General features: G+C 35.3%; 1 protein-coding gene across 1 annotated transcript in view; it reads left to right on the top strand.

The window, feature by feature from the left end:
* Positions 1-5,494: 5,494 nt before the first annotated feature.
* The window catches only part of ube3c (ubiquitin protein ligase E3C), a 30,837-nt gene continuing 26,661 nt past the window's right edge, over positions 5,495-9,670 (top strand). The window contains exons 1-8 of the mRNA XM_059533342.1: positions 5,495-5,619; positions 6,623-6,761; positions 7,019-7,072; positions 7,495-7,569; positions 7,678-7,824; positions 8,011-8,126; positions 8,252-8,409; positions 8,558-8,711. Coding sequence (XP_059389325.1) covers positions 6,696-6,761; positions 7,019-7,072; positions 7,495-7,569; positions 7,678-7,824; positions 8,011-8,126; positions 8,252-8,409; positions 8,558-8,711 — 770 coding nt within the window. The 5' untranslated portion in view covers positions 5,495-5,619; positions 6,623-6,695. The remainder of the gene's footprint in view (positions 5,620-6,622; positions 6,762-7,018; positions 7,073-7,494; positions 7,570-7,677; positions 7,825-8,010; positions 8,127-8,251; positions 8,410-8,557; positions 8,712-9,670) is intronic.

Below are 9,670 nucleotides of genomic sequence, written 5' to 3'. Positions count from 1 at the left end.
TTGTCAACTGCTGCTCGTGAGAGGGTGTGGATCACTCGCGTCATCCTTGTGGATATCCGATTGGACAGTGATGTCAGTGCTCACTGGGCGCTTATAGAAGTTCTCAAAAAATAAGATTTGTATCGTTTGCGGAAGTTAAGGGTGTGTGAGAAACTGAAAAAAGTAAAATAATAAAAACAATAAATAAAAAATGTTACAATATAGTTATTAACACAGCACACACTTTTGGCAGGCTATAGAGGTCCATATTTGAAGAAAATAATAATTGTTTTATAGATATTCTGCATTGTATGAAGAAAAGTGTATTAAGCAGTAATGATTGATATTCATCGTCCTCTAGAACAGATTGAAACATTTTCATCACATCCCATAATAAGAGTAGCCTATAGCCTTAATCATATAATTTTGTAAGTGTTTTCGACATGTCGTTTTAAAAATATGGAACTAAGATGAACTAAGATGACTAACTGATTGTCTAAAATTGGTAGTAGCCTACCTATTGCTCTTTCGGATGTAGAAAATTTAGCCAAACCGGGCTATATTTATATCTATTTAAAGATAACGATATTCGTTTAAGAGAGAGAAAGACAATCATCCGCCAAGAACTGTTTACTGCCAATAAAGACTTTAGGCTTATGGGCATTTTTTCTATTTGATGATTAGGCGTATGAATTAATAAGTGGGATCCACACGTTTGATATTAAAACATATACATTGAGTAAGAGGACAAATTTGTGGAAAGACTGTTTCACTTGGACACCTACCTTAATTGCCTAATTTTACTGCAGTGCATATATTTATGAACAACCTGGCTATTTTTTCAGCAAAAAAAACGTAAGCAGTAAAATAATGAAACATAAAACACTTAGCCTAATGAAAATACGCATACAAAATTATCAAACATGTTTTGAGCACCAAATAGGCCTATATTTAATAAATTGTAGCCTAGACATTTATAATAGCCTATGTAAAATTCATGTGACAACTTGCCCCCCTCCACCACCAAAAATGCACCGACCTGACATTTATGAAAAATAACCATACCCCTGCCTGAAAATAGGCTATTTACAGTGTAATTTATTTACTTTACAAATGTTTACTCTAGTAAAGAGTATAAGGAGTATAAAATTCACAAAAAGCAGGCTGTTTTAATTTGAGAGGAGATTGAAACACAAAACTTCTGCTAGAGAAACCATTTTTTACGATCTAATTTTTGACTTTTCAGTGTGACTGTGCATTTAGACTATGACTATTAAGCGGGAAAAATGTTTTTAAATCTTAATAAGGCTACGCTATTAACTAAATTAATCTGTGGGCTATTAGCTACTATTTGTTGACATTACGTAATTTGTTTTTAACATTAGGATATTACCAAAATAAATAACCTACCCTACAGGCTAAATTACAGAAACACCAAGTGTGAAATCAGGAGATTATAATTCATCGTATTATCAAAACAGCTAGGCTACACATTTATAATTATAACATGTTGGTCCATTAGAACGAATATTGGTAGCCTATTTATTCTACATAGGCCTAGCTCTAGGCTACTTTATGATCAAATGATCGGGTTAGGCTGCCTTAAAGGTTTTCAAGTGTCTTCAGTAAACGTTGGATCTCGCATGCACACTTTAAATCGAAATGATCTGTTTCTTCAAGTAGCTGCACATGGAGGGATGATGGGGATGTGGGAGATATGTAGTGGGGTCTGGTCCTCTTATAAGCCTCTTTAAGCTAATGGAGGAAGAGGTCAGAGAGAGAATTATTGACACTCTGTTGCCCTTAACCTGTCTACCAATAAAGCGGATTAGTTTTTCTCAATTCATCAGCTAACCCTCCAGGGACCGGTCGCATGCGTTTATTTGCTCAGGGGAAATCAACAAGTCACGGGTCGAAAGAAGAAGAATAACAGGGTGCAGTAATGATACAGTGACCAATTATGTAATGTATGTGTAATGTTTAATGTCATATGTAGCTATAGTGCACGGTATAGCTACTGTAAAGTGTATTTTGACGATATCCTGCTGAAATACGAAAATAGGTGGGCTAGGCCTATTTGTATGTGATTTACAGCGCCACAATAACCCTGTGTTATGTTTAAATCTAGCCAATGGAATTCTTCTGTAGTTTGAAGTCTGCAACATTCTTTCCAATCAAATGCTTTTGTGACTTTAAGCGCTAGGCTACACATTAAAGCCGCTTTGTCTGTTTCCCAGTTTTAATTTCATTAAGGGATTGCATGAATATTTCTATTAAAGCAGCAGTGAAATATGAAGCCGTGGACCTGCAGCGATCAGTGAGATTTATGGCTCTTTTTCATCACATCAGGAGAGAGTAAAATTATTATTGCACTCTGAGATAGAAGGGCCTGAAACAGGGACTCTCCTCAAAGCTGTTCATTCGCTCGGTAGGCTAATTACTTTCACAATTAAGTGGAACACATATCACAATGACAAATCGAAATAGTTTATATATTAATTATCCATGGTAAATGTGTTCATTATGAAAAGCCAATTTAACGGGACCTCCACTGTCTCTTTTATTGCAATAAATATTTTCGATCGTAATGGCACAATGTTGAAATGTAGGCCTTTATTGCACTGCTTTTAAACACATTTGGGACTCATAATCTTTTTATCAATTTAATTTGTGGAGAACAGTTAGGCCTAGGCTACTTACAGTGAATGGTCTCAGTATCAAAAGGCATTAGTCTATAGGAAATCCGATTTCAGTGCTTAAAGCTGCATGATTTCGTCTCCCAAGGACTCTGAACGTGATGATAATTCATTTTAAACGCACTGCATATTTAACAATCCCTTCTTGGCTATTTGAGAAGCCTGATTATAGCCTATCTCTTAAGTGGTTCACTGGACCAAACAAACCAGTGAACTAGCCTGAAAGCCAGGTGTCTCTTAACCGAGCGCACTGGTGGACTACAATAATGTGATGAATACACACACAATTCAGGCAGTGGTGTAATTTCAAATGTGCTTTAAACGAGATGACCCACAAGTCCCCTCTGTCCGTGACACGAGCCTGTGATTGACGATGTCACCAGATGTCAGGCTAATTCAAATGAACTGATTTCATACCTGTCGTGTACGCAAAGACCTCTCTGTTTATTGAAATGAGTGCCCCGCGAAAGACTGAGGACCAACTTAAGATTTTAAAAGCAACGTCTCTTTTCTAACAAATGTATTAATTAAATCAACAACAAACGTTATGATTTAACATTTACAAGCAGGCACCATTTAAAAAGCCCAACGCGAAAAAAATATGATTAGGACATTTCTTTGCCCTGCAAGCTACAATGATTTGAATCTGCACATTTAGAAACAATAATAAAGAAAGCTACAATGTTGCCTTAAAGGTCTATTCCCTATATATATATATATATATATATATATATATATATATATATATATATATATATATATATATATATATATATATATATATATATAAGGGGTGCCAAGTTTCATTATTCCCATTTTCTTTCTCTCATTTTGATTACTTTTTCGGAAAAAAAGGAGAATGAAGGTGCATTTCAATTTATCAACCGATATCCTAGAGCTAACAGCTTTTAGTCAGTTAAAACTGTCTGTTTCTTATTAATGTTTCTCAAGCTCAGCTTTTACATTTTATTCACTGACTGATGAATGATCATAGATCAAAATGTAAGACTTGTTTTTGTATCTAAGGAGTTTTATCATTTAAACAATGGCTGTAGCCTGACTGCAAATAAAGCACATATCCCAGCACATAATGGACTTGATGAGTAAGACTTAAAGATTAGGTAAGAATATCATTTTTGAATTGGTTTGTGAAATTTGACAAATGCTCTTTTGGAGCAACCTGTGCTCTGTGATCCGTGTTTGTGAACAAATGATTTATAACCCACATCTGTTAACCCATATTTTAATGTTTTTTTTTTTTTTTTTCAATGTTTGAGAAAAACATATGGCTGCATGATTTTGTAATAAATTGTTAAATACCCAACAATTGATCCTTAAATTTAAGCTATATGAAAAAATAAATAAATAAAATAAAATAGAAATCTTAATTGACATGGTTAAGACCTTTAACAGCCATGGAAATTTTCTGTTTTGCAAAAGTGTCTTTAGGATGGAAAATGGTTCTTTTGAACCATCTGGATTTAAGAAATATATTAAATACACTTAAAAATACAGGAAGAGAGGACTCTTGAGTTTAGCAATTAACCAGCCTCAACAAAGAGTTATGGAGATATATAATTCACAGAGTTGACATAAATGAGTGACCTTTTTGACATCTTTCAAAATTAGAGACCTTTTGAGATGATGAGACCATTTTGTATTCTGAAGCAGCTCCAGAAGTGGCTTGCTGTAGTGGCTCGTTATCCTCTTTTCAGGTCTAAAAGGCAGGATATGATCAATCAATAACTCATAAATCCCTCTATAACATATATGAGAAACGGAGTGGTTTTCTTGCTGCTGCTGTCCAACAAGAATCAGATGCCAAGCCATGAGTGTTATATTCTACAATATTTAGGAAGATGCATGTGATGTGCTTCTATCTCTGATAGAGATTTACAACTCATACACAATCTTACACCAACACTTCACATGATTACATGTAAATTTAGCTTCATTGTTTGTGCTTTTGTATTGGCTTATGTTTGTTGTCAGACTTGCTTTATATGTACTGCACTGTTTTCCTCCTGTTTTGTACTGTGTTTCTGTATGTTATAATTTGTCTTGTTCTAAAAGCCAAAAAATAAAATAAAATAAAAAACCCTACACAGAACAGCAACTAACTAACTAACTAACTAACTAACTAACTAACTAACTAACTAACTAACTAACTAACTAACTAACTAAATAAATAACTAACTAACAGTTAACTAATTATTTTATGTTTCAAAACTTTATTCACAGTAGATGATTGTTTGTTTTTCTATGTGTTTGACATGTATGCAATGGAATAAATGTTTTGAATAAAAATTCTGTTTATTTTTATATATTCTATGAACAAAAATAAATATCTACTTATTTATTCATATATATTTAGAATAAAAAACTATTTATCCTAAAGGGATTTGTAAACCTTTTTAAAAATAGAATAATAATAATAATAATAATAATAATTAATATTATAATTTACATTCTGACTTGAGTATAATTGAGTATATATATTTAAAAATAAGGTTTCAGAGCCATAGATTGTATAAAAACAGTAGGCCTAGTCTCCTAATTTTTTTTTTTTACATCTCTTACAATCAAAATAGAAAAGAAAGGCTTTTTATAACACATTTTTAAGAAGATCTAGAGAATATGATTAAGTTACATTTTCCGGAGATTAGACCCTGTGCACCGAAACTGATTTTCTTTAATTGCTGGGATTCATCCAGGAAGTAATTGTAACAGTATTGACCCCATATTAAACCAATCGTTTGGGAGGAAATGTAATGTTGTCCAATCACATTTCACATTTCACAATTCCACATTTCACTGGCTGGGCGGACTCTTCTCATTCTGTGTTGTGTTTGTTTAGTAGCGCAAGAGCAACGATTTCGGTTTTGTTTTCTCTGATTTCCAGTCGCTGAACTGTATCGTTCGGCTGAGCATTCAATAAAACCAGGTAAACAATTCGCATTTCATCTATTAATTCGACTCATCAGTAGAAAAAGCGGTAAAACATCACTGAAATCACTAGAAGCGACCAGAGAGACAGATGACTGAAGTTTGTATCAAGCTCAACTATCATGTCGGAACAGAGTACTACATTGATGGTCAAAATTACTGCCTTAACTCTCGCTAAACGTTGACATACCCCAATAACATATACGTTTACATATAAATTACTGATAAATGGTGAATTGTCGAGGCGAAACACAATTGACCTGCTGCTGAGTCATTAGCTAGCTAGTCAAAGAACCTTTAGCCGAAAGGCTAACAGAGAAGTTCAGTCGATCTGACTGAAGAGAAAACCACCGTAACCCTGTGTCTTCTATAGCACGAGTGCTCCTTTAGGCATAAAACATCAAAGAACGCGTTCATAAATGATGATGAACTTCTGGTATTGTGATTCTTTGCTTGTTCTGTAGGTTAGCAAGCTAACTAAGGTTAGCCTGGCTGGAGACGTACCGTTAATGTATTTGTCTCTTATGAAACACTACCCTTTCTAGAACACGTCTCGCTCAGATGAGACCGCAGGGCAAGGCACTTTTCATCCACACAGATATTTGTTTGAATCAAACGTCTATTTCCAGACTTCAAGTTTTTGTTTTTAAAATGTTTTTGAGATTTCTGTCTGTTTCGTGCTTTTGACACCTGCTGAAGTGCCAGGTTAGTTCCTGCTGTAGTGACAGTTTCCATTCAGTCCCACTGTGACCTTCTGCCCCTCTTCAGTTATCTACATTACCACAAGGATAAAGTTGCTTCAAATATCTTCATCATAACTGCTTGCTTTATTCACAATAGTATGTATTTAAGCTTGTCATGCACATGTTTTTGTGTTCTTGGCCAGTGTTTATTGTTAGTAGCAAACATGAATTCTGTTGTGAGAGAGAGCAGATTTTATTACGATTAGTTCATTGGATTAACATCAGTCTCATGAGCTTTGTGTTTTCTCTGTCTCGTAGGCACAGACAGCACTTTGTTGCTCTGCACAAAGGGTACTTGAGTTGATCGCTGCTCGATGGAAAAAGTGTAACAATGTTCAGTTTTGAGGGAGATTTCAAGAGAACACCCAAGGTGTCCCTTCGGGGTGCTAGCAGAAAAGTAAGTTTTCCATATATGATGGCTGAATTATCAAAGTGTCTAAATCCAGACTACTTTGTTTACACAAATGTGTCTAGTTCTGTGCATCACTACTTTCGTCTACTATGATTATTACTTGGAAAATGCTGATATGGTATATTTGTGAGTTTTTGGTGTAAAGGATTTTAACATATGGACTACATGAATACGGCAAAAATTGTTGTATCATTTTGATATTGGATCTATTTTGATATGTCTCACATGTGTGTTTTGTACAGGAGGAAAAAGCGTCACTTCTTCATCGAACACAAGAAGAAAGAAGGAAAAGGGAGGTGAGAATCGTCCATTATGGCATTTTAAAGTGCTGTGTTGTATTGTAAAAATAGGACAGAAAAGTTCTAAATAATGTCTAAAACTTTGTATTATGAACACTTCTTAATGATGAATAACTTGTATTCTTCATGGATGAAACTGTCTGCTAAATGAATAAATGTAAAACTGATGTTAGTTAAAAAAAAAAAAAAAGCTTGGGTTGACTAATTGATCGAATGCAGTAACATTTTCAAGTGTGTCTTGAGAGTAAAAATACTTTTTGCTGCCATTGTACCCATGATGTGTACAGTATTTCTGCATAATCGTATCTATTTTCATTTTAGAGCTCGAAATGAGGATATGAAACTTAAAGTTGCAAAAAAACAGGAGATTATGGTCTTGTCCTTCATATATGGTTTTACTCATCTTTGTTTTTCCACAGGATGAGAGGAAAAGATTAAAAAATGCAATCATCATTCAGTCATACATAAGGGGATACCAAGACAGGAAACAGCAAGTATGTGACAGTGGTTTAAACACTTACTTTCTTTAAACAGAGAGCATGTTTGTGTTCTTGTAGTTGATAGACTGTTTGTTAAATTCCTAATTATTCTTTCTCTTTTAGTATGCCATTCAGAGGGGCTGCTTTGACCACTGTGTGTGTCAGTGCCAGTCAGGCTCTGGCCCTCAGCTCAAAGACAGTGCCATACTCAGCCAACTTGCTCGCCAGCTTCTGTTTTTTTACAGACTAAGTGAAGACAGACATAGAATGGTAAGGACTGCAGGTTTAAAAGGTGTTATTGCCAGATGAGGCTCAGTGAAGTTTTGTTATTTGCCATTTTAATGTGGTTTGAAGAAAAAAGAAGTTGGGCAGATTGGTATTGTTATGGTGTCACTGACTTTATAAAGCCATGAACCTTCATTGTCATTTATGGAGGTTAATGTCTTAACTGTGTAGATCTGGATGTGTCAGAGTTTGGTAAAGCATCATGCTCAGTTCGTGAAGCTGCTGACGGGGCCAGAAAGACAGAGCTGCCTGTTTCAGATCAAGAGGATACTGGGGCACTGTTGCAGGTAAAATTAGATGTTCTTCAGATACCGCTTTGTGTAGAAGCATACCCAAAATAAATCACAGTCACGTGTAAACCTTTAGATCATCTTGTTGGTTGACTGCTAAGCATTTTCTCTGTCTGTTTAAGGTTATTGCAAGCATTTGAGGATGACAGTCTGAATGTGGCCATCCCGATGAGGATGCTCGAGGTGTTTTCATCTGAGAGAACCTACTTGCCCTTTCTACAGGATGAAAACTATGTCACTGCACTAATTGAACAAATATTGCACTATATGGTAGAGAAAGGTACAGAGTTTTGCCCCATGTTAGATTTATCTTCATTAGGGTTAACAGATGAGGATATTCAGTTAGAGAAATTACGAAAGATACTCTTTTTAATTTAGCTTAAGTTTGCATCTGTTATCTATCGTAATCTTTTTTTTTTCTCTTTTAGGTTACTACAGATCTCTGTATGTTTTAGTGAATCACAAGTTGCCATCGAGTCTAGAGTATAGAGATGCCCCTTCCATTCCACTGGCACAAACACTGCTGGAGCACACGCTCAAGCCTCTGCACTTTACATACAGCTCCTGCCCCCCAGATACCAGGTACATGTTCACATAGGTGTATACTGGGAAAAAAAGTCTAAACTGATTCAAACGATTCATTGCCTTTTATACTATACATGCTGAGAAGAGCATTCAGTTGAAGCTGTTAGAGGAATGTCTTTGTTTTGGTGTGTGTGTTGCAAGGGTCCCACTCAGTAAAAGGCTGCACACTGACCCCTTATTGCAGACCGTTAGCTTCATCCTTCCAGGGGACAGTAGTTCTCTCACTGCTGTGTTTACAGAGAGTAGTAAACTCCAGACAGACTCATTGACTCAACATGTAATGTTTACACAACATTTACCCTCCATTCTAACACTCTGAGTGATGGACACTGCTGTTTTCTTTGCTTTTCTCTCTGAAGAACGACATGAGCGCGAGAGAAGAAGCTTGTGCATATAGTCTCGTGTTTGCCCTATTTCTTTCTCTCACTCTTTCTCTCTCTTACACACACACACACACACACACACACACACACACACACACACACACACACACACACACAGGCATGTAAGCAGACAAACCATGTTTCCCCCCAAAACCGTATGATTTAAATGAGCATTTAAAGTAAAAAATAAATAATGTTTTTTAATAATTTTACACTACTATTCAGAAGTTTTAGGGGTTAATTTGTAAGGTTTAATTCCAGTGTGGATACATCAAATTATGGTGGTGTCACTTCTATTTATTTTTAAACTTTGTGTTTATAAGGAAATGGTGAAATACATCCTTTAGAATTATTGTATTACTGTAATGTCAGTTGGGAAAATTTTATTTATTTATTTACTTATTTAACCAGGAAGGTCCTGTTGAGATACAATATCTCTTCTACCAGGGAGTCCTAGTCAAGATAGGAAGCAAAGGACAAAGTCACAAAGAAAAATACACATCACCACACAATGAACAAACACAAAACGCAATTTTCTAATCAGTTATTAAAAAATGAACACTGTTCTATATA

Source organism: Carassius carassius, chromosome 3 (genome assembly GCF_963082965.1).
Source record: "Carassius carassius chromosome 3, fCarCar2.1, whole genome shotgun sequence".
NCBI classification, from domain to species: domain Eukaryota; kingdom Metazoa; phylum Chordata; class Actinopteri; order Cypriniformes; family Cyprinidae; genus Carassius; species Carassius carassius.
Note: the sequence above shows the minus strand (reverse complement) of the source record. Positions and strands in the feature narration are given on the sequence as shown.